General features: G+C 41.9%; 1 protein-coding gene and 1 long non-coding RNA gene across 2 annotated transcripts; one reads left to right on the forward strand and one right to left on the reverse strand.

The window, feature by feature from the left end:
• Positions 1-1,287: 1,287 nt before the first annotated feature.
• LOC114800774 (uncharacterized) lies at positions 1,288-7,322 on the reverse strand. The gene is made up of 3 exons (XR_003751431.1): positions 7,261-7,322; positions 1,664-1,768; positions 1,288-1,584 (listed from the first exon to the last, which is right to left on the reverse strand). It is a non-coding gene; the product is annotated as an uncharacterized LOC114800774 (long non-coding RNA).
• Positions 7,323-12,462: 5,140 nt separating this feature from the next.
• elf3 (E74-like factor 3 (ets domain transcription factor, epithelial-specific)) lies at positions 12,463-15,455 on the forward strand. The gene is made up of 9 exons (XM_028999021.1): positions 12,463-12,577; positions 12,679-12,833; positions 13,322-13,549; positions 13,634-13,771; positions 13,860-13,988; positions 14,086-14,172; positions 14,278-14,388; positions 14,513-14,708; positions 14,792-15,455. Exons 2-9 carry the CDS (start codon positions 12,686-12,688, stop codon positions 14,901-14,903), a joined length of 1,149 nt encoding a protein of 382 aa, XP_028854854.1. The 5' UTR covers positions 12,463-12,577; positions 12,679-12,685; the 3' UTR covers positions 14,904-15,455.
• The last annotated feature ends 9,346 nt before the right edge of the window (positions 15,456-24,801 follow it).

The following is a 24,801-nucleotide window of genomic DNA, read 5'->3' on the forward strand; positions in this document are numbered from 1 at the left end:
AAATACTACAACACTGAGAGGAGACTGCTTCCCTTCCCTTTTTTTATTTTTTATTTTTTTTTTACATTTTTTAATTATTTAGGTTTTTTGTTGTTAATTATTAAGTTTTTTTGCTTTTCTTATTTATTTATTTCTCTCCTTGCTGTTTGACGGGTGGGACTGAGGGTGGTGGGTGGATATTGGTCAACAGCTGTTATTTGTTTGTTGTTGAAAAATTGAAAATCACAAATAAAACATTAAAAAAAGAAAAACTGCACACCGCACAGCACCCACAGATCGGTCCATCGGGGAACCGCAAGTCTGAAGATGCATCAGCACATCGTGCACAGGTAAAGGTAGAAGAAGATGAGCGTCGGCTCATCTGATAGAGAGGAGAAATGTATTTTGGAATGACCTCAATACTACTAAGACACTGTGACAGCAGGGAAGAGGGCTGTGACATGTTGGGAGCAATTCTTCCTTAGCATTTCACACTTCGCACTTCGGGTTTCTGCTGATGAAGGTTTATTACCTGTTAAATCACCGGCAAATTACAAATAGCATTAACATTAATGTGATGAAAACACATCTCCAACAACAGACCCTTTCTTCTCCTCCTCTTTAAACTTTTGACAAGTTATCATGCAACAGCTCCACTGTACACACGAGGGCAGCCATTCACCTTCAGGCACTCAGACCACACCCACCTCCCCGCCCACAGAAACTCCACCGGCTTACCACAGGGCTACAAAAGAAGTTTCAGAAGATGACATCATTGTCTCTCTTTTTTTTTTATGCACACACACACACACACACACACACACACACACACACACACATACTTGTGTAGCCGCAATTTGGGGACTACATGCACGATGCCACATCGTGGGGACGTGCATTTCTAAAGGCTTTATGAAAAATCTAAAGATAGATTTATGTTTCATTTGAGGCTTTAAAAATGACTGTCACTTTAAAATATAGAAAATACATTAATAAAGCAATGTGACATTTTCCTACAAACTGGGGACCTTGTCTGGTAGACATCACTTGTGAGGACCAGCAGACACACATAGTGAACTGTCTGGTTAACTGTAAGATGTAGGTACTTGTGAACAACATGGGGACGAAACAGCTGGGATGCAGCTATAATGAATGAAAAGATCAAAATTTAATAACATGAATAAAATATTTATTTTTTTTTGCTATTTTTATGTAGCATTCTGAACAGTATTCTGTACATATTTACATTCGATTCAAAGACACTTTACTGAATTGCACCCATTTCCAAAAAAAAAAAAAAGAGATTCTAAGATCCTTTTAAAACAAATGTAATAACCAGAAATCTAAAATACCAGAAAATAAGATACCAAACAAAATAAAATAACTGACTTTACATTCTTCTTTTAAGGGTAGTGATTTTGTTCTTCACAAAGAACTTTACAGACAACCAATCCCTGTCTTTCAAGGCAACAGGTTCAGCATTTATACAGGCCTCACATTGTTGTTTTCCTGGCACTGTACAAGTTTTGATGAACCTGTTTAGATGCTTTTCAACTGCATTCATTTCATCACTGTCCCATTTCTTTTTCTTTACCACCTTTCGACCTGAATGAACAAAGCACATCAGAAAAAACAGAGATTTTTAAGTTCATAAAGGCTTTCTATGAAGTTTAACAAACAGTACCTTTCATGGTAGTTGTGGTACTTGTTATTTCTGTTGCTTGTTCAATTGAAGATTTCTGGACTTCTTTTGCAGAAGGATCTATGGGTGGTTCTACATCAAGAGCCACTTAAACACAAAACAAATGCATTCAAAATTGTTAAGGATTTGATTCTTTCTTGGAGAAAATACACTGCTCACAAATTAAGGGAACACAGAAATAAGACATCCTACATCTGAATGAATGAAATATTCTTATTAAATACTTCTTTACATAGTTGAATGTGCTAACTACAAAATCACACAAAAATTATCGATGAAAATCAAATTTATCAACCCATGAAGCTCTGGATTTGGAGTCACACTCAAAATTAAAGTGGCAAAACAAACTATGGGCTGATGTAATGTCCTTAAAATAAGTAAAAATGAGGCCCAGTAATGAGGCCTTCACGTGCCTCTATGACCTCCCTACAATGACTGGACATGCTCCTGTTTAGGTGACGGATGGTCTCCTGAGGGATCTCCTCCCAGACCTGGTCTAAAGAATCCGCCAACTCCTGCACAGTCTGTGTTGCAACGTGGTGTTGGTAGATGAAGCGAGATATGATGTCCCAGATGTGCACATGGGGTCTGAAGATCTCATCTCGGTAGTTAATGGCAGTCAAGCTACATCTGGCGAGCACATGGAGGGTTGTGCGCCCCCCTAAAGAAATGCCACCCCACACCACTACTGACCCACTGCCACACTGGTCATGCTGGAGGATGTTGCAGGCATCAGAATGTTCTCCATGGCGTCTCCAGACTGTCACATGTCACATGTGCTCTGTGTGAACCTGGTTTCATCTGTGAAGAGCACAGGGCGCCAGTGGCGAATTTGCCAATCTTGTTGTTCTTTGGCAAATGCCAAACATGCTGCACAGTGTTGGGCTGTAAGCAAAACCCCAATCTATGGACATCGGGCCCTCATACCACCCTTGTGGAGTCTGTTTCTGACCATTTGAGCAGAGCAGAGAGGCCTGCTGGAGGTCATTTTGCAGGGCTCTGGCAGAGGTCCTCCTGTTCCTCCTTGCACAAAGGTGGAGGTAGCGGTCCTGCTGCTGGGTTGCCCTTCTACTGCCTCCTCCATGTCTTCTGATGTACTGGCCTGTTTCCTGGTAGTGCCTTCATGTTCTGGACTCTACACAAACCTTCTTGCCATAGCTTGCATTGATATACCTAACACTTGAACACTTCCTAACATATCCTAACACTTAAACACTTTTGTTAAAACTGCATATCATATCATGTATGACTGTGTATGTGACAAATAAAATTTGAATTTGATCCTGAACGAGCTGCACTACCTGAGCCACTTATGTCAGTTGTAGACTCCATTTCATGCTACCATGGAGTCTCTTAGCTATTTCACTAAAGCCTTCATTTTAGAAGACAACGTGGGTACCTGCTGAGGCACGTACACAAAACTTGTTGAGTCTTATTAACCTTTCAACAATAGTGGTGAAGCACATTCTACTTTGTAGGGATGTCACATATATTTACATTGAAGGGACTTAATGTTTATTAAGTAAAAGAGAAGTGATTGTCATTGTGATACACTGCAACACAGCACATGTGCACACAACTAAATGTGTCCTTTACTTTTAACCCATCACCGTTGGTGAGCAGTAGGCAGCCATGAAAGGCGCCTGGGGAGAAGTGTGTGGGGACAGTGCTTTGCTCAGTTGCACCTTGGCGGATCGGAATTCGAGATTCGATATTATGATAAAAATACATTGAAAAGAACAGTTTCATACCTGAATGTGGAAGATACTCTCAACCTGTGAACTGGCAGTGCAATTCTGACTGTCTGATTGCAATTTGACCAAATGTAAAAGTAATGTTTGCATTCTGCAAGCACACTACATAATTTCAAAATTTAAATGTACTAACAGTTATACATGTCATTATCAAAATAGGTGTAGTGTGTGGACTTAGTGTAGAGATTTTTTTAGAAGACAATGTGGGGACATAGTGGGGGAGGTGCAGCACTCTCATCCTGAGTCTTGTGAATCTTTCATAAACATTGTGATACACAATACTTTATGGGGACTTCACATATATCATGCACATTGCACATTGTGGGGACTTAACGTATATTGTAATTAAAATACATAAAAAAGAGCAGTTTCATACCTGAATGTGGAAGATACTGTCATGCTGTGGACGGTCTGTGCAATGCTGATTGTCTTCAGAGGCACCATCTGATTTGGGGCAGTTACTGGCTTGGTTCATACCCTTTATTGTCTCCTATAATGAACAAAACAGTCAGCCATTAGACCAAACATAAAAGATATGTTGCCATTCTACAACCACACTACATATTTTCAATGTTTAAATGTACTAACAGTTATACATGTCATTAAAATAATTATTTTGTTACAAAATCCTAATAGATCAAAATAGGTGTAGTGTGTGGACTTAGTGTAGAAATGTTTTTTTAGAAGACAATGTGGGGACATAGTGGGGGAGGTGCAGCACTTCTCATCCTGAGTCTTGTGAATCTTTCATAAACATTTGTGATACACAATACGTCATGGGGACTTCACATATATCATGCACAGTGCACATTGTGGGGACTTAACGTATATGGTAATTAAAATACATAAAAAAAGAGCAGTTTCATACCTGAATGTGGAAGATACTGTCATGCTGTGAACTGTCTGTGCAATGCTGATTGTCTTCAGAGGCACCATCTGATTTGGGGCAGTTACTGGCTTGGTTCATACCCTTTATTGTCTCCTATAATGAACAAAACAGTCAGCCATTAGACCAAACATAAAAGATATGTTGCCATTCTACAACCACACTACATATTTTCAATGTTTTAAATGTACTAACAGTTATACATGTCATTAAAATAATTTATTTTGTTACAAAATCCTAATAGATCAAAATAGGTGTAGTGTGTGGACTTAGTGTAGAGATTTTTTTTTAGAAGACAATGTGGGGACATTGTGGGGGAGGTGCAGCACTTCTCATCCTGAGTCTTGTGAATCTTTCATAAACATTTGTGATACACAATACTTTATGGGGACTTCACATATATCTTGCACATTGCACATTGTGGGGACTTAACGTATATTGTAATTAAAATACATAAAAAAGAGCAGTTTCATACCTGAATGTGGAAGATACTGTCATGCTGTGGACTGTCTGTGCAATGCTGATTGTCTTCAGAGGCACCATCTGATTTGGGGCAGTTACTGGCTTGGTTCATACCCTTTATTGTCTCCTATAATGAACAAAACAGTCAGCCATTAGACCAAACATAAAAGATATGTTGCCATTCTACAACCACACTACATATTTTCAATGTTTTAAATGTACTAACAGTTATACATGTCATTAAAATAATTAATTTTGTTACAAAATCCTAATAGATCAAAATAGGTGTAGTGTGTGGACTTAGTGTAGAGATTTTTTTTAGAAGACAATGTGGGGACATTGTGGGGGAGGTGCAGCACTTCTCATCCTGAGTCTTGTGAATCTTTCATAAACATTTGTGATACACAATACTTTATGGGGACTTCACATATATCATGCACATTGCACATTGTGGGGACTTAACGTATATTGTAATTAAAATACATAAAAAAGAGCAGTTTCATACCTGAATGTGGAAGATACTGTCATGCTGTGGACGGTCTGTGCAATGCTGATTGTCTTCAGAGGCACCATCTGATTTGGGGCAGTTACTGGCTTGGTTCATACCCTTTATTGTCTCCTATAATGAACAAAACAGTCAGCCATTAGACCAAACATAAAAGATATGTTGCCATTCTACAACCACACTACATATTTTCAATGTTTAAATGTACTAACAGTTATACATGTCATTAAAATAATTAATTTTGTTACAAAATCCTAATAGATCAAAATAGGTGTAGTGTGTGGACTTAGTGTAGAAATGTTTTTTTAGAAGACAATGTGGGGACATAGTGGGGGAGGTGCAGCACTTCTCATCCTGAGTCTTGTGAATCTTTCATAAACATTTGTGATACACAATACGTCATGGGGACTTCACATATATCATGCACAGTGCACATTGTGGGGACTTAACGTATATGGTAATTAAAATACATAAAAAAAGAGCAGTTTCATACCTGAATGTGGAAGATACTGTCATGCTGTGAACTGTCTGTGCAATGCTGATTGTCTTCAGAGGCACCATCTGATTTGGGGCAGTTACTGGCTTGGTTCGTACCCTTTATTGTCTCCTATAATGAACAAAACAGTCAGCCATTAGACCAAACATAAAAGATACGTTGCCATTCTACAACCACACTACATATTTTCAATGTTTAAACGTACTAACAGTTATACATGTCATTAAAATAATTAATTTTGTTACAAAATCCTAATAGATCAAAATAGGTGTAGTGTGTGGACTTAGTGTAGAGATTTTTTTTTAGAAGACAATGTGGGGACATAGTGGGGGAGGTGCAGCACTTCTCATCCTGAGTCTTGTGAATCTTTCATAAACATTTGTGATACACAATACTTTATGGGGACTTCACATATATCATGCACATTGCACATTGTGGGGACTTAACGTATATTGTAATTAAAATACATAAAAAAGAGCAGTTTCATACCTGAATGTGGAAGATACTGTCATGCTGTGAACTGTCTGTGCAATGCTGATTGTCTTCAGAGGCACCATCTGATTTGGGGCAGTTACTGGCTTGGTTCATACCCTTTATTGTCTCCTATAATGAACAAAACAGTCAGCCATTAGACCAAACATAAAAGATATGTTGCCATTCTACAACCACACTACATATTTTCAATGTTTTAAATGTACTAACAGTTATACATGTCATTAAAATAATTTATTTTGTCACAAAATCCTAATAGATCAAAATAGGTGTAGTGTGTGGACTTAGTGTAGAGATTTTTTTTTTAGAAGACAATGTGGGGACATTGTGGGGGAGGTGCAGCACTTCTCATCCTGAGTCTTGTGAATCTTTCATAAACATTTGTGATACACAATACTTTATGGGGACTTCACATATATCTTGCACATTGCACATTGTGGGGACTTAACGTATATTGTAATTAAAATACATAAAAAAGAGCAGTTTCATACCTGAATGTGGAAGATACTGTCATGCTGTGGACTGTCTGTGCAATGCTGATTGTCTTCAGAGGCACCATCTGATTTGGGGCAGTTACTGGCTTGGTTCATACCCTTTATTGTCTCCTATAATGAACAAAACAGTCAGCCATTAGACCAAACATAAAAGATATGTTGCCATTCTACAACCACACTACATATTTTCAATGTTTTAAATGTACTAACAGTTATACATGTCATTAAAATAATTAATTTTGTTACAAAATCCTAATAGATCAAAATAGGTGTAGTGTGTGGACTTAGTGTAGAGATTTTTTTTTAGAAGACAATGTGGGGACATTGTGGGGGAGGTGCAGCACTTCTCATCCTGAGTCTTGTGAATCTTTCATAAACATTTGTGATACACAATACTTTATGGGGACTTCACATATATCATGCACATTGCACATTGTGGGGACTTAACGTATATTGTAATTAAAATACATAAAAAAGAGCAGTTTCATACCTGAATGTGGAAGATACTGTCATGCTGTGAACTGTCTGTGCAATGCTGATTGTCTTCAGAGGCACCATCTGATTTGGGGCAGTTACTGGCTTGGTTCGTACCACTTATTGTCTCCTAAAATGAACAAAACAGTCAGCCATTAATCCAAACATAAAAGATACGTTGCCATTCTACAATCACACTACATATTTTCAATGTTTAAATGTACTAAGAGTTGTACATGTGTTACAAAATCCTAATAGATCAAAATAGGTGTAGTGTGTGGACTTAGTATAGAGATTTAATTTTAGAAGACAATGTGGGGACATAGTGGGGGAGGTGCAGCACTTCTCATCCTGAGTCTTGTGAATCTTTCAAAAAGATTTGTGATACACAATAGTTCATGGGGACTTCACATATATCATGCACATTGCACAGTGTGGGGACTTAACGTATATTATATTAAAATTACATTTTAAAAAGAAGTATCATACCTGAATGTGGAAAGTCTCAACCTGTGAACAGTCTGTGGAATGCTGAATGTCTTCAGAGGTACCATCTGATTTGGGGAAGATATTAGCTCTGTCTACACCACTTATTGTCTCCTGGAATGAACAAAACAGCCAACAATTAGACCAAATATGAAAGTTATGTTTGCATAACTTTAAAATGCACACTCTCATTCTAAAAGTATGGATAATATCGGGTAATTAAACAGCAGTTTTATACCTGATTGTTGAGGGTGCAGTTTTCCAATGAACTTTGGGTGTAATGTAGATCCTTTTCAGAGGCGTTTTCTGACCTGGGACAGTTACTGGCTCCTTCCATTCCACTTCTTTCTTCCTGAAATTATCAAAGGAATCCCCAATAAGTCCCCAAATACTGGTAAAAGATAAAAAAGCTGAACAGTGTCAGGTTGCAAAAGCATTTTTAAATAAATACAGATGCAGAGAATATGCTTAAGTAGGTATAGTGATGATGCATCTTCAGTGAAATAAACAAAACAACCACAATTCTCTAGATTCAATATTTGTTACAGAATTCGAATGCAGGACCAGGGCTGCAAACATATGAAAAGCCCAGTAAACCAATAACAGTAAAATGGATGCGAGCATGTGTGAATTATTCTGATTGTTAAAACTTTATGAACAAACATAATATTACAATTAATTAATACTAAAATCTTAATTTATATAAATATCAGATTTCAAAATATCTTTTACAATTCTTACCTGATTCCTCCAAGGACAATCAGCATCGCCATAATTATATCTAATCTCGTCTCCAGGTGTTATGTCTTTTAAGGCAAAAAGGCACAAATGAGGCTTTCCTTCCACCATGATTCTTTTCATTTTGCAGTTGGGGTTAATGTGATCATCATTAACCAGTCTTCCAAGGGTGCCATCATCCCTTGCAGCATCAATACTGAATTTGAATAAAGAGAATAGTTATTAAATGCAAAATTATACTATTGTTAGTTTGTATTACTTAATTTTATATTATCAATATAATATATAAATTGTTAAACAATTTTTTGTGATCTTGTGATGACACAACTGATATATGCAGACATTATAAATCTACTTCAAATAGCTGAACAAATAAACATTTTTTTTTTTGTATTTCTGGAAAATATTCAGACCTGAGCAGGAACCATGCATGAGCTGCTATCTTAACTATTAGAAGCCAACTGTAAATAAGTCAATATAGTATTGCATGTTTACAATAAGTACCTTAAATGCTGACAGACAAATGATGAAATAATTCTGTTCCATCAGAAGAAAACAACCATATTACCCACAATCCCTGTGTGTCTGAGCGACGTTATGTAACCCATTTTGACTCCACATCTGACTTGAAAAAATTAATAATACACATTTAAAGCTGTTATGGGCGGTTTAGCGATGATAAATGATCTAAATGCTCCCCATGCTGTGCAACTCCACACAAGACACGAGTTCCCACATGTGGCAACAAAACTAGAATACTAATAAAAAACTAATACTAGTTTTAGCAGCGCGTTTTCAAATATATTTTTTAAATATTTAATACAGTTATACATCAAAACAAAGGAAAATATATAAATCCATTTGTACTCACGTCCAGAATTTTCCATGCCAGATGAAATCGAACATAAATCCTTTTAGGGAGTTGTGGTAAATTCGCCGTCTTCGTTTACTTTCTTCTGGATCGATAAGGTCTCCTCTGTACTCCAGTATGAAATCTCCTTTGAAAATATCTGACTCGGCAAACACTCCCCTGCCTAATTTGTGAATCACAACCCACATTCATACCTACTTTCCCTCATAGTAATTAGTTTAAGATAATATATCTGCTTTGCTCACCTTTATAGGAATTGATGTATTTAACATCAAGCCCTGCTTTATCACGGCAGGTGGTGATGTGAAAAATGGCATTGTTTATTGGGCTTTGTCGCCTCCGAGCCATTTTTCTTAGCACATTATTTCTCTTACTGCTTAGTGAAAACGTCTATGGAAGATATAGTAATAATTGTAATTTTAAATATCCATAAATAACAGAAACTAGCATGTGCTAACTAAGCTAGTACCATTTAACTAGCTAGCATTGTCATAGCTTTTCTTACTAAAACACTTTACTATTGAAAGAAATATTATTTACCCCTAACACAATGTGTATCATAAAAGTATGAATCTTTAAATGATTTTTTTCTTGCAGTTAAAGTTAGCTTACATAGATCTGGATGGTGCTATAGCTCAGCAAACTCAGTCTTGCTAACTGAGGCACTTATTAACAATTAGCTCTCTCATTGGTTTCTGATGGTCCGTGACGTCATCAAGACGAGCCAATAAGAGTTCAGCATTGCTGTACCACGTGTTACTGTGTGTATCTGCAATTGCAATTACCCTCTTCAACCCTAGTTGGCGTGTACACACTGTGAGCAATTCCAGGCACACACATACACAATGTTTTTCAAGAAAATGTCCATCTTGGGGACTTTGGAGATATTAAAGGGGTAGGCTTATTTTGATGAAATATACATGCTAGCGTAGTTAACTTTGTGGGGACTTGGTTTTTGGTCCCCACGATGACACACGTCCCCACCTTATTGGTGTGCAGTCAGGTCAATGTCCACATATTGGTAGGTTTACAAACACACACACACACACATACACCCACAAACAGCAGGGCTTCAGCTCTTCAGATTCCTCAACTTTGTTCAGTTGCTAATTATCTACATTAAGTAAATACTGCTTATGTATACAGCCGACTCACGAATACATTAAACGTTTGGACACGTCTACCAATTTATGGATCTTACAAAAAAACCGAAGACGTTGTGTAATAAACCAAAAAATTAAATGGCAAACAAGGCAAGAAGATCACACTCTTCTCTTCTCTCCACCACTTTAATTTAGACATTAATTTAGGGACGGTTTCCAACAGTCCTGAGTTACGGCAAACACTTTCTTATGAATGATAAGAATGTCAATGAGCGTCTCATCAAGCGACTTTTGAAGGTACGGTAAAAAGAGAGCACTCAGAAAAAACATAATTCACTTGCTCCTTATACTGATTATTCAAAATGACTAAATGGTTATTGCTTAACGATGTAAATCTAAAATAATAAAAGTGCCACTGAGGTCCCCTTGATCGAGGTACCGTCCCTACACACTGCTCCCCGGGCGCCTGTCATGGCTGCCCACCAAGGGTGATGGTTAAATCCAGAGGACACGTTTTGTTGTGTCACCGTGTGCTGTGATGCAGGGTTTCACAATCCTTTCACTTTACATTATATTTTACTTTTGAAATGATTTTTGAAATGCCTTAAAACATTGTTAATGCATCTGTCAAGATGCAGATGCAGAAGATCGTGCGGAGACATCAGTCAAAAAACCTGGGGAACCGAATCCAATATTTCCCTTCCTGTGTCACGTGGCCGCAGGAAACATGGGATGCATGGGAATGGCAGTAAGATGTTGTGGAGGTTGTGCGGCGCTCAATTAATCAACCAACCTTGTTAATGTGTAACGCTGAGCAATGAGACCACAGAGGAGCGATTCCCGATTCCTTTTCCGCGATTCCTTTTTCTGTCTGAGAGTTCTTAAACCTGGCCGATAAAAACAAGTGTCGATGAGTGGACCGGGATGCCCAAACAAGTGTAAGCAGCAAGTGAATCTGAAATGAAATGATCACATAAAGCTTTTATGTAAACAAATGAAAATGCGGCGCGCTGGAAACCGGTCTGGCGGCATTTCTCCTTCCAGAGGGCTTAATTTTGCCTCTTGTCAGTCCTTCCACTTTTCCACCACAGCTCGTCTGATTACTGTTTAATTTCAGACGAACCCATCGGGTGGAGGAACCTGTCACCTGTTTTATTTATTAAAGGATCAGATTTTATTCCACCTTGTTGGGGGATTAACTGAGCAGAAAAAAATCCAGCAGCGCGGAGGCTCAATTTCTTTCACTGAAAACGTGTTTTCATACACACAATAATAATCACGCGGCTCGTACTGTCAGTGCTAGGACAGTCGCAGGTTCCCTGGATCCAGGGGAGATTGCAGATGGAAGCAGGAGAATCCGAGAAGCCTGCTTTTGGAAGATGTGTGTTTTTCCAGTGGACAGCAGTGAGCATCACCTTCTCACTCTGCTTTCTGCTCGGTTCAGAGAAACGTGTTTTACGTTTACATTTACGGCGTTTACCAGGCGCCCTTATCCAGAGTGACTTACAGTCAGTAGTTACAGGGACAGTCCTCCCCTGGAGACACTCAGGGTTAAGTGTCTTGCTCAGGGACACAATGGTAGTAAGTGGGGTTTGAACCTGGGTCTTCTGGTTTGTAGGTGAGTGTTTTACCCACTAGGATACTCCGTTTTTACTTGACTTTTACTTTAAAGTGGAATGGACGAACACTAAAACCGGACGGTGTGATTCATGTCACGGCCCCTCTAGTGTCTCATTAGAACACAGAACATTCAGAACACTGACTGTCCAGAACCGAGCAGCTTCCTGGGCCATCGCTCCAGACCAAAATTTACGCGGGGGGGGGCGCAACCTTCCCTGGAGGTAGAGCAACCAGAACAACTGCTCCTGCAGAACAACACAACTCAGCCAACCATGCGAGGGGCAGAGGGGCGGTGCTGCCTGACGTCTTCTGTTGCTGCAATTTTTCCCAGGTAGTGAGAGGGCGGAGCCGTGGAAATCCCCCTCCTGTGTGGTGCCGTATAAATGCGGGTTGGAGCGGCGGCAGGTGCACCTGAGACGCACGAGGCGAGAACCTGTTCAGCCGACGGCGGCCGAGGAGATCCCTCCGAACGTGGATATTCTCTTTTCTCCTACTGTCGGAGGCGTCTCAAGCAGGTGGGTTCTCGAAGATCCAGGAAGGTCTGCGGTTCTGTTGTGTTGGAAATGGGTACGGTGGGACGGGTCATGATGTGTAACCCTTAAAATTACAATTGCAGCGTTCCCATGTCGACGTCCAGCGAGCTCAGCAGGATCCTCAGCAACGTGAACGGGGCGGTGTACCCCACCGAAGCCCAACCACTCAACAGCACGCCCTACACCATCATGACCAAGAGCCTCCAGACGGCAGACCTGACGTTCGGCAGCACGTTTGGTGAGAGCAGCCTCCTGTCTCCGGGCTCGAAATAAAGTTCATTTCAGGAATCCAGGCTGATGCTATCGCCGCGGCCTTTTTTTCCACTGGCACTCCCGAGACAATGAGCATGACCTCACCGATAAATCATTAACTCTGGAAATGTTTAACCCAAGCGATGGCAACCAAGAAGAATGTTTTCCTTTTATTCTTTCAGTGGCCCGAACTTTATTTAACTCCTGCAGATAACGTGGCACCCCGACTTCGCTCGTGGCCAAACAGACTGCAGATAGGCTTGTGCCGCTCATTCTTCCACGTCTGGGCGAGCCGCAGCTGGGTTTGCTCTGGGCTTACTCTCGGTTTGCTCTCCTGCTAGCCGGGCTTTAGCTCATAAAGCTGAGCCTGCAAGACAAAAGCAGGGCTGCCTTGTTAAAGTGTAACTCGGGCGCGAGCGTCTGCCTTGCACACCCACACACACTCACGAGGGGCTTCCAATTCACCTCCCGCAGGTCCGTGGGAGCAGGTGAATCCGCTCTTCTGGACCCAGAGGAACGTCCTGGACTGGATCGATTTCCACGTGGAGGACAGCAAGTTTGACGCCAGCCTGCTGAACATGGGCTACTGTGTTATGGACGGCCCCGTCCTGTGCCAGCTTCCCCGCGAGTCCTTCAGCACCATGTTCGGCTTGCTGGGGGAACAGCTCTACCACAGCCTGGAGGCCCTGAAATCTAAGCATGGTGAGTCTGAACCCCTCCAGCGTGGTTGCCCACAGTATTCAGCACTGCAGCTGTTAAAAATGTCCGTCCTGTTGTCTGAGATAGGCGTGACCTGTGACTTACCAGACCCCTACGTCCTCAATGAAACCTGCGCACTACTGAACGACTTCTTGGGCGACCTTCCTCAGTACTCAACCTTCTTGAGCGATGCAAGTCTTCTGGAGACCGTAGTCGTGCAGGATGGTACGTGTCTATCACGACCAAACTGAGTGACCGCAGGAGATTTCTTTTGGTAAGTGCGGCTTAAAACTCCTTCTCGTCTCACCCACAGTTGACATCAAGAGGGAGAACGATCCCTACAACTACTTCAACGACTTCAAGAACAGGGACCTGACCTCCCTGAGCGATGGATACGAATCAGGATCCAACTTGTCCGACAGCCTGCACGGTTCTACTTCAGGTAAGAGGAGACGCGGTGATTACAGTAGAGTTGAGCGATGGTGTAAGGTGGTAATGGCCATTGTTGAATTGCTGAAGCTCTCTGTCTCATCTCACAGGAAGTTTCCTCAACCCGAGTTCTCCAGAGTCCGCAGGAAGCGACTCAGAGCTGGAGCCCTCAGACGTGCGCGGTTCCATCAATGCCAGTGAGTGTCATCGTCCTCATGTGCTTTACAAGTGCTTTACTCTACAGAACAGAGAGGGACATCCGGACGACGACGAAGTACTGATTCCATCCTGTATTTTCACAGAGAGCTTCATAAAGCAGGAGCGAGGAGAGCAGAAGAAGAGAGGCAGAGGAAGACCTCCAAAGCAGAACCGTGGCTCCGATCACTACTTAGAAACCAAAAAGAACAAACATGGTGAGTTCACGTCCCCTCCTCCCCCTTCTTTCTACAATTTATGAGCTTCCTTGTAAAATCTGTTCATGGAGCTGAAAAGCCATCTGACATCCATGCTGAAGGTCCTGTGCTCTCTGCTCCGCAGCACCAAGAGGAACCCACCTCTGGGAGTTTATCCGTGACATCCTGCTGCACCCTGAGCAGAACCAAGGTCTGATGAAATGGGAGGACCGCAGGGATGGCATCTTCAAGTTCCTGAAGTCAGAGGCTGTGGCACAGCTCTGGGGTCAGAAGAAGAAGAACAGCAGCATGACCTACGAGAAGCTCAGCAGGGCCATGAGGTGAGCATGCAGAACATGCTCAGTGCACGCCCAAGTCCAGGGAAGTGTCCCCACACTGACGGCATGGTTTGACTTTCGTGCAGGTACTACTACAAGAGGGACATCCTGGAGCGCGTTGACGGCCGCCGGTTGGTCTACAAGTTTGGGAAGAACTCCAGCGGCTGGAAGCTGGAGGAAGTCGGCCTCGGCCGCTGAGATGGACAGTGGGCCAGGCAGGGGAAGAGCGACTGAAAAGAGACTGAGACCTCCATCCGCCCTGAAGGCAAACGATGACACAAGATTCTCTCCTGAGAGAAATGTGTTGCAGACAGTGTAAGCCAAGGTTTTTGGCTAAAGTAGGTTTTTAATAAACCAGTAATAATGTAAATAACGGTTTTCCACCTTGTGGACGTGCCGGCGTGTCCACAAGCCCCTGCGCTGCTCGGTGGTGGCTCTCATATTTACCAGGAAGACGTTGAGGACGTCAAGCATGAAGTGGGGGACAGCCAAGATGGACGATGTGTATGGTTGTCTATGAAGTGCAAAGTGCTGTATATGAAATACATCTATCTGTATGAATCAACTACAAATCAACAGTTTAGGCTCTAATGATGAAACTGTTCAGCTGGTCTGTTTCATAATGAATCATTCAATGGCCGGTATGAGAGTTCATTCTCAGGTAATTAACTGTATAATGTATTTACATTTGTATATGCCATTTTTTTTTTTATACTGGTTCTTATATAATAAAGGTTGCATCAAATAATTGTTTAGGTCCACCTCATTCACTGCACTTACATAAACCCTGGGCAGCAGACTGCTTCAAAATGTGTGAAAAAACCTCACACGGTGCACAGCGTCAAACACATCCGCAGCAATTTCTGACAATCTGTACACAGTCCACGTCCAAGCCATGTTGTCACACCAACCCAACTATTGTTCACCTGATTAATGTTCGCCGGGGCACAGTTAAGGCGGGGCTGGAGCTCCAGCAGTCTGGCAGGAGGTCCTTTTGATCTTGCGAGTAAATTGTGATGGTGACAATTGGGATGGTGGTGGTCTTATAGGGTTTCAGGATGTTTGGGGAACATGGCAGAGGGCTCAGGATGCAGACTTGGTCTTCAAAATCCCTGGGTCCAGTCCGTGGAAGTCCTACTTCGCACCTTCCAGGATGTCCAGGATCTGCTGATAGCATCTCGACAGAAGATACCGAAGGACGTCTTCAGGTGTCTGGTTGGGGTCCATGCTTTGATGAGATGGCCCAGATGGCTGTAGTGCTGTAGATGGTTGGGGTCACTGGAGTTCTGCGCATGTGACTGCAATGCTAATACAGAAACGCGCCTCTCACTCCCCACAAGCCCTGTTTACCCGAGTATGAGGTCAGAATACCTGTTTAACAGGTGCATCTGGCCGGAAGCCAGAGTTTCAGCGCAGCACGTAATTTTCTGGAAACTACGCGGCCGCTGCCAGTAAACTATGGCTGATTGGGAGGAGCCAAGTTTCACATTGACAGAGTGATATCGGGCTTCTCTCACACCTCTCGAAAAGAAAGTAGGCCCTCGTCGGGGATTGAATGGTCACATGGAAAAACGTGAGGGATAATCAGATCATAAAAGATCCAGCAATGGAACATTCTCGATGGAATAATAAGGCAGACGTTGCTTTTTATGGTTCCTGGCTGATATTGAAGTTAATTCTGTAAACTACTGTGTTCGGCTCAGCAAACTGGGTCTCCAGTCTGTCCAGTAAGAGGTTTTTATGTGTCACTGGGCACTGGGTTCATGACCTGGACAGCTTCGGTTTAATCAGGGATGGTGTTGACAAAGGTGTGGTCTGTTTTGGTTGACTTTTCCAGGACTTGAAGAGGATCTAAAGCCCAACCCTTCACGACCTTCGGACCCCCCTCAGACTTTTGAAGAGTCAAATGAAAAGCTTCACGATTCTTGCTGGCAGTTTACAGTTACATTGGCCAACCTGAAACTCACACCGGACAGAACATAATAACATTTATCACAATTAATCATTGAGCCAAAATCCGTCCAAGTGCACATGTTTGTACATTTACATCTGCGTTCAGTCGGTAGAGGCTTTTAAGTATAGTGCAAGTCAAACCTTAGGAGAGCAGGAGAACTGTTCAAAATGACATTACACGTTAGACAGTACCTAGCGAAACAACCCCTCACTCAACAGAGGTGGAGGCCTCAGACGCAGCTTATCTCCAACCTATCAGGCTGCCCTTTCATCCATTCCCAGGAAGATCAGGCCCAATTCACACGTCCACCAGGCTGGCAAAACTTAACGCCGACTTAATGGGGGCTGGATGAGCTGCCAGGGGCGGGGTCTGTTACATTTACCCACACCCCTCCCCGAGCCTACTGAAGGCAGGAGTGAGGTGAAACGTGCCTGGAGGATAAATTTGTGGTCACTTCCCTTAAACTGATAAAGTGGATCTGTGGATGCAGAGTGAAATGTATCTACCTTAAAGTTGCCATTTGTCAACTTTCAGACAACTTCACCTGAATGACTGAGGATCTTCACAGACATAGTGAAACAAAACAACGTTTCTCTGGAACCCGGTGCTAAATGTACCATTAAAAGTTACATATTGACATAAATTGTACGCAAAAAGATGGGACACAGGCAGTGCAAGAGCACCATTTAACAAAAAAAACAAACACGTAGACAGCAAGTAGACATACTACTGAAATGAATAAGGAAGGTGCAAAGTAAAAATACTGCAAATACCGCTGTGTGAAATGAAATAATAGTTAAGAGAATATAATGTAAGTGTTCAGGTGCCCGATGGCCTGTGGGATGAAGCTATTGCACAGTCTGGCAGTGAGGGCCCGAATGCTTCCGTGCCTTTTTCCGGATGGTCGGAGGGTGAAGAGTGCATGTGAGGGGTGTGCAGAGACTTTCACAATACAGCTTTCTTTACAGTATCAGTGTGTAAGTGCAGAACTGTGGCTTGACTGCACATCGTGGCCTTTAATTGGCTGCTGGAGTGATGGCTGCCTCCGCTGTTTACAGTCGGCGAGTGTTACTGGAAGACCGACTTTAATGGCTTAACAGCCCTTCTGTGAAGCGGGGCAGTGATGTGCAGACAAAGTGCACCGCACCTGACCTGATAAGAGCAGGGCCACCGCCATTCAGTCCCTGAACCCTGTTTACACACATATACAGGGGACACACCCTTTCATTTGCCGTAGATCTTGCTCGTCACTTTTAAATAGTATTTATTGAAAAAGGCTTTTTTTTTTTGGAGCAACGAAGTTGCCGTCGTCGAGTGTGCACATCCTCGTTCACACCCTGGAGGTTAAAGAGCACAGAAAAGAACCATGCATTCATGCAAACCAGCAGCCAGTACATGACATGTCATAACAAGGACATAAAAAATATGCAAACAACTCCCGGCAACAACTCCTCGGTGTCAATATTGCCACAGTGAACCGCTCTGGGATGTAATAAAACCGATGGGATTGGCAGCATTTTTAATGAACTGAGCAGTCTGAACAGTTAAAAAAAATTCTGTGTTATTTTCCCAAAAATGTTCACAAGCAAACATTGTTAGCAATCTTTTGGAAGCAGATTATTGGCTGGCCACTGTGCAACCATCAGTCTACCCCAGAAAATTTCAACATTTTCTCTCTTTTTTTTTTGACAAATGACATATTTGCTAACTGTTACCACATCGTGCCGTATTAATCATCTGTCACCTCTGTTTTTTACTGCTGAGTTGTGAAGGTGACATGATATTCCATTCATGAGAAAAAATGCCAGAATTCTGCTTTGTCAGGTCGGAAAAAGACATGACGTCAGCTGCTATAACCTGGACAGGAAGTCAAATTATGCCACTGCTGCTTCTTCCTCCTGAACATATGGAATGTAGGTCCCTTAATATACATCCATCAAGATCAGCAATTGTGTTCATTCATTCATTCGTTTATCAGCAACTGACTTCATTCATTAATGAATGATGAGGACGAGCAGGAAATGGTTTATTGCTTTTCCCCACAATTCAGTCACTAAGATACAATTTTTTTTAATTATAAAGAAAATCCTTAATTTCTCAATTCTGGTTCTCTGTCCCACCTGACTGATAATTACAAACCATGCGTTTTGCCTCTGACTGATTTATTTGAAATATATGAAAAATTCAATTGACATGAGGCTATTAATCTCATGAATACAACATTGTCCAACCATAACCACGCCCAACTCAGGTAATGTTTCAGAACCTATGTCCTCCAGGCAGACGGACAATGCAATATTACTCACAGGAATTGCCCAACTCTGGAAAAACAGACTGTTGGGGCAAGGAGATGTCAGCAACAGACATGGAATGACAACATATTTGTGTCGATATCGCTGAATCTTTCTCATGAACGCACTATGACTCGAATGCTGGGGTTAATGCAGAGCCATTGCACTCTCAGGGCTCGAGGCAAACCAACCTTACTGTTTTGAGGGGTATTAAATAACACATGTTATTAGCGAGTTTGACACCACCTGAAGGGATTAACAGATTCATCTGGCTTCTTGTGCAATAAACCTTTTCATAAACACAACCCATGGTTTACTGAATGGTTGTGGTCTGAGTGCATTTTCAGTTGTCCCAAAGTGATCCGTTTTAAGTTTGTTTGTAAAGCACTGTGAAGTGTAAAGTGACTTACAAATTAGCACTAACTACTAGAATATTGAATTTAAGTGTGTAAATTAACAAATAAGGACAATGACAGATTACACAGGAGCATCACTCATGACACCAAGGCCAGATTTTGAGGTGTTGAGCTGCGAGTGAGAATTTCATATTTATGACCATACGAGACCAGCCAAAATTCATGCCAAGACTGTGGGATCTTCTAGCGGGAAAAACTGGTAGAGCTGGGTAATATCAGCATAGCAAGGCTAAGATAAAATATCTGAGCGGTTCATTTGACCCAAGGTGGTTGTGCAAATACAAGTGGCCCCGGTACAAAGCCTTGTGGCACCCCAGTACAGAGTTGGTGGGATTAGACTGTTTGGAAACAGTCTTTCTTTGGAAAAGGTGAGTGACTGGCCAATGTAATGAGAAAGTAAGAGAGAGAGAGACCAATTTTCAATTTTCTCTGTGGGAGGACCTAACAGTTGACCCTTGTGTCTGATCCCTGTGTATTGCAATGACAGTCCACATTGCACTTCAGATTATATGTCATTTATTTGCAAAAGCTGCAAGAACATGTGAGAACGAACCCTGACTCCCAGCTCCTGCCCTCCGCTGGATCATCTTAGCGAGAGAAGTGCTACTCAGAAAGGGTCATTTGTTCTTTTGTCACCTTTCAGAATAGTAATGGTACACCCGCTCTCACCGCTTTTAGAACAAAAAACAATGGAAGCCATTATTACCGTGGTGACAAAACCTCTGAGACATATCAGTTTCCCTGTGATGAAGAATACCCAGACAGCTCCAGATCACAACAGACCAGACCAACCAGAATATCCATCACCTGACGACCCTGACGCTTTAACTCAGTCGATGTACTTTATATAGATCGAAGGCTTTTTAATTCAGAATGTTCGCCACATGTCTGATCTTCATCTTTGTTTTGTTCTTCCATTTTATTGGTTGGTTTGGTCCAGGAAGCGCTCAGTTCAACCAGCTACTAACTTCTGGCCAATTCACATCTAAATTCCAGTAGAACCACCAACCACGCCCTGTAAACACAGATTTTTTTTCCAGTGGTTTTGAAACAATGAGCTCTTGTGTTTTAATTATTATCATATTTCATTGTTTTGTGATATTATACATTGTGTGTTTTTCCACCCTCTTTTCACTACTGGAGATATTTGCCCCTGAAGGACAAGTAAGTTCAACTTGACTTAACTTGAAAACACATACAAATGTGGACAGATTCTTCAGTGTGTTGGTAATGCATTCCTGAGTCAATTAACCCACACTAACACACACACACACACATGCAGAGTTTAACTGTATTTGTTTGTTCGAGGTCACTGGTGAATTTCCACCTTCTCAGATGTCCTCAGATGCATTTGGGTAATTGGAATTTTGATGCACTCTATCGCTGATGAGATGAAACTTCTCGTTTCCTTGCTGCATCTGGATTGCATAACTCACACATGCAACACAAATCTGCAGAACAATTAGGAGTACAATGACATTGTCCACAGGCCTTTCACTCTGCCCACATCAGGAATCTGCTTCTCGGAACATCTATTTTCCTCCTGTTCTCAGCATCACTTGGGAAAGCCAGGGGAATAATATTTCCTGAACAACAAAGACAAGTTTTTAGAGGTGTTGAGGGTTTCACATTCGCATTCAGACAGATTTTTTTGTGAAGAGGAGGTGGAGCAGAACTTTGATGGTGGGCTTAGAGAATTTAAAATCTGAATGGGAAGGGGTTCATCCTTAAAATACATTGATGTAAAGAAAGAGACTGACACAAGACAAATTTTAGTCATCTAATTGTGGGAACACAAATGACTGGAACTGATTCTTTGTGGTCCAGATGATTGGATGCTGAAGTTCAATGTTCTCAGTCTGGTCCATGAATCCAGTCGGTTGGATCTGTTTGTTTGGCCAGCAGAGTAAAAAAATAGGGAGACTTGACACCACTCATCGTGTCTGATAAATGCTGTAAATGTAAATATATTGCGTAAAAATTGATCTACCAATGCCATTGTCCTGTATACGTGTGTGTGTGTGTGTTTAGGAGCCTCATTCAATTAGGCTGACATCATGCTTGATGTTGCGAAATAGGATAAAAATATAGAACACTATAGAAATCGACAAGCCTGTTTTTTAAAATGTTGAAAGTGTAAAATAATCAATTGTCAGAAGAATAAGAATAAGTGAAGGTACGTGAAAACTGTGTTTAAACGTAATCTGTTCAACTGTGAGAACGGCGTTTTTTTGTTTCTGTCCGTCTCTCTGCATTCTTCTGCTGATTACGAATTCCTCAGCAGATCTCTGTCAGACCCTTCCAGTTTAACCGAGGGGAGAAATTGGGGGAAAACCCTTTAGCGACCACATGCAAATGAACACATGCATCAGTTTTTGGGTGGGCGGAGACAAAAATAGGGCTGTATTGTAACCCTTTCTCACCCCACGGCGGTAGCTGCTTTCAATCTCGCAGGTCCTGCTGTTTCACAGCATCTTGTGCAAAATGTCGAGTAGCCGCTGCTGCCAGCGGCCCAGCAGCTCCGTTTTTTCTATCTCCCATCTGCATTCCCTGAGCGCGAGATGCATTGATCTGGGTCAGTGGTATCGGGCCCGGTTTTTATCGCACGCCTCTGTGGCACCAAATTAGCTCTGGATGAAGATTAACTCACAGAAACGGCGAGCTCAACATGGATTAATCATTCTCTTATTTATGATAGAGACAAGCGAAGCAAAACTGGCCTGCACACGGCAGCGCCAATCGAGGCCTATGCGTGCATGTGTGTGTGTGTGTGTGTATGTAACACAGCCAGTGGCACAAAGCATACACTCTCACACACGAACACGCTCAGTCATGTTCATGCACACAGACAAACTGATGCATCTACACACACACTTACCTGACACACACACTCAGGTAAGATAACACGCGCTTTGGTGACAGTTAAGGCGTAACTGCATTTCTGGTTGTCAATGTGCGGTTATGTGTGGCTGTGTGTGTTACCCCATCCAGCTTTTCCTGTTGCCCACGTGAAGGCTGGCATCTGAAGGTAAGCATCTGGCAGCCGGTGGCACCGGCGGGGCGGAGTTCTGTGGAACTTTATCGTGGCAGCAGATCTAACGGCCTGAAAAAATAAAACTGGTGTGGCATGAGCATTAAAAAAGAGAGCGCTGAAGTCGTGGCAGGGCATGGGTGCCGTGATTAAATTCATAGTCTTGTATATTGATAACAGGGTTGTTCCAGGGCCTAAACCTAACAACAAGCCTTGTTGCACGTGAGAGATTAATACACATGGGCAAATGAACCATGCGGCGTGGTGGAGAAAGTTCTGCAGATTTATCTCAAGTATTTGGCAGTGGACATTTTTTGCAGAAAATCTATGTTCTGTAACACCGTCAATTTACATGACAACCTGCATCAGGAAGCCTTTCGCGCATTTATAGATGGTCCTTTGTTTGACAGCAGTGGGGAACGTTACGTTTTCACCTCAATTTCTTCCCCCAACAAAAAAATGCAATGCACATGTATAATTACAGCAGCCAATCTTTCATCTTGGGGGCCACAGGCAATTGTCTGCTTTGTCTATCTGGCTGCGAGGGATTAAATCGGCGCTGGGAATACATGTCTCACCTAGACACAGACGCGAGTGGATGAGAGAGATATGATGTGTGTGTGTGTCTGCTGGTTCTGTAGCTCATTGTCTGTTCACTTCTATGTGGTCATTTCTCTTGGTCATTTGCATTCAGATTCAAATGTCTTTGGCCACATGAAAATTCAATATGTTTTTTTATTTTATGTGATATTTGACTTGCAAATGTGGAAGAAAACAAGAGCATCACGAACACAGTGAACATTTCATTCACAATATCTCATAATTACTGGCCTTGTTAGCCCCATGTTAGTCTGCCTCTTGTACATGTTAATACGATTAAAGAAAAGTCCGGGTATTTTTCCATTTAACAAGTTCAATTTGTATCTTTCATGAAAACATTTTATCAGCAGCGTTGCTCAAGTTGCATTTGCATCTCATTTCATTGCAGCCATTTAACTGTTTTGCGTCGTGAACGCTCTCTTGTCCTTGTGTTTGATATCCGCATGCTGGATTCGCATCTCACGTAAAATGGATATTTCTAATCCAACTCTGGTTGGACATGCGTACGAAAGTAATTAAATTCTGACTTGACGTCTTTGTTCAGCTTGTATATACTGGTTTGTCATCGTATTATATAGAGCTGTTTATTGCATCTTCACGGCCTCTGCTGCTTTATTATCCATCATTGTCACCAAAGGAAATGTTTATCAGTTATTTACGGAACGACATGGCACCATCACTCAAGAATCAGTGATGGCGGGATTTCCAACCGTCAGAAATGCAGAATGGCGAGATAAGCTGCTTCTGCACCCAAGAATGTCTCCATTACTCAGCAGATGACTGGAAATACTCATAAAGACCAACGTGGAATGTGGGGCTGAATTCATGAACTTCCGCAGCGGGGGGTCCCACGGGGTTCTAACGAGAACCTCCAGACGTTCTGGCTGCTGGACAGGTGCACTGTCCAAAAAAAGGACGATACTAATAAATGTAAGGCAATTAGCTGCAAATAATTTTTAAGTTCTCCCAACTTCATGCCAACGGCACGACTACATGGGCATGAAGTCGAAAAATTAAAAATGCTTTACAGCCGGTTGCCATAAACTATTAATTTTTCCCAATTTTTTTTTTGTTTTACAGTGTGTAAAAGAAAACCATTCATCAGTAGAAAGTGGCACTGTTGGCTGCAGGCTCAGAGGAACTGGTTTACTGGTGATGGTGGAACGATGCCGGGCCGGTTCACCTGCGGATTCTTATCACCAGTCCAATAACATCAGCAGGCATCATCACACGTGGTGGCCCGCTCGTGTGTTTATCGGTGAATTCATACACCGACTGTTATATAAAAAAAAAAAAAAAACGCAGGACGCAGCAGAGCCAGTCTGTCCAGTTACTGGAGAAAATGGAAAAACCTGACAATGGAGACGCGGAAAGAAGTCTTCAGTTACCATAACTTCAATCAAACCACTGTAGAGAAAGGGTCAGGAGCAGCATTCCCAGAAGCACGTGTCATCTCACACACAAACACACACACACACGTTGAAGCATCCGAGAAATCATCAGTAATGCCTCTCAGTGGTATTTTTGTGGTATTGGGTGTGATGCTGCATTTGGCAATGTGTACAATAAAAAAAAATAAGTGCAAAGAAAAAATTAAGTGCAATTATTAAAGAAATGCGAGTGTGAGTGCCACCACGTCAAACGTGTAGATGAGGCTGTTAATATGCTGGGGATTAGACCTCAAAAACTTTTCCAATATTTAATGTGTACAGTTTGATCAAAAAGCAAAAAAATACATCTTTATTGCAAAAAATTCATATTACTTTTTAAAACGTTGAGGGCCGTGTGCACTCGGTGTTAGTAG

Source organism: Denticeps clupeoides, chromosome 12, assembly GCF_900700375.1.
Source record: "Denticeps clupeoides chromosome 12, fDenClu1.1, whole genome shotgun sequence".
Classification (NCBI taxonomy): domain Eukaryota; kingdom Metazoa; phylum Chordata; class Actinopteri; order Clupeiformes; family Denticipitidae; genus Denticeps; species Denticeps clupeoides.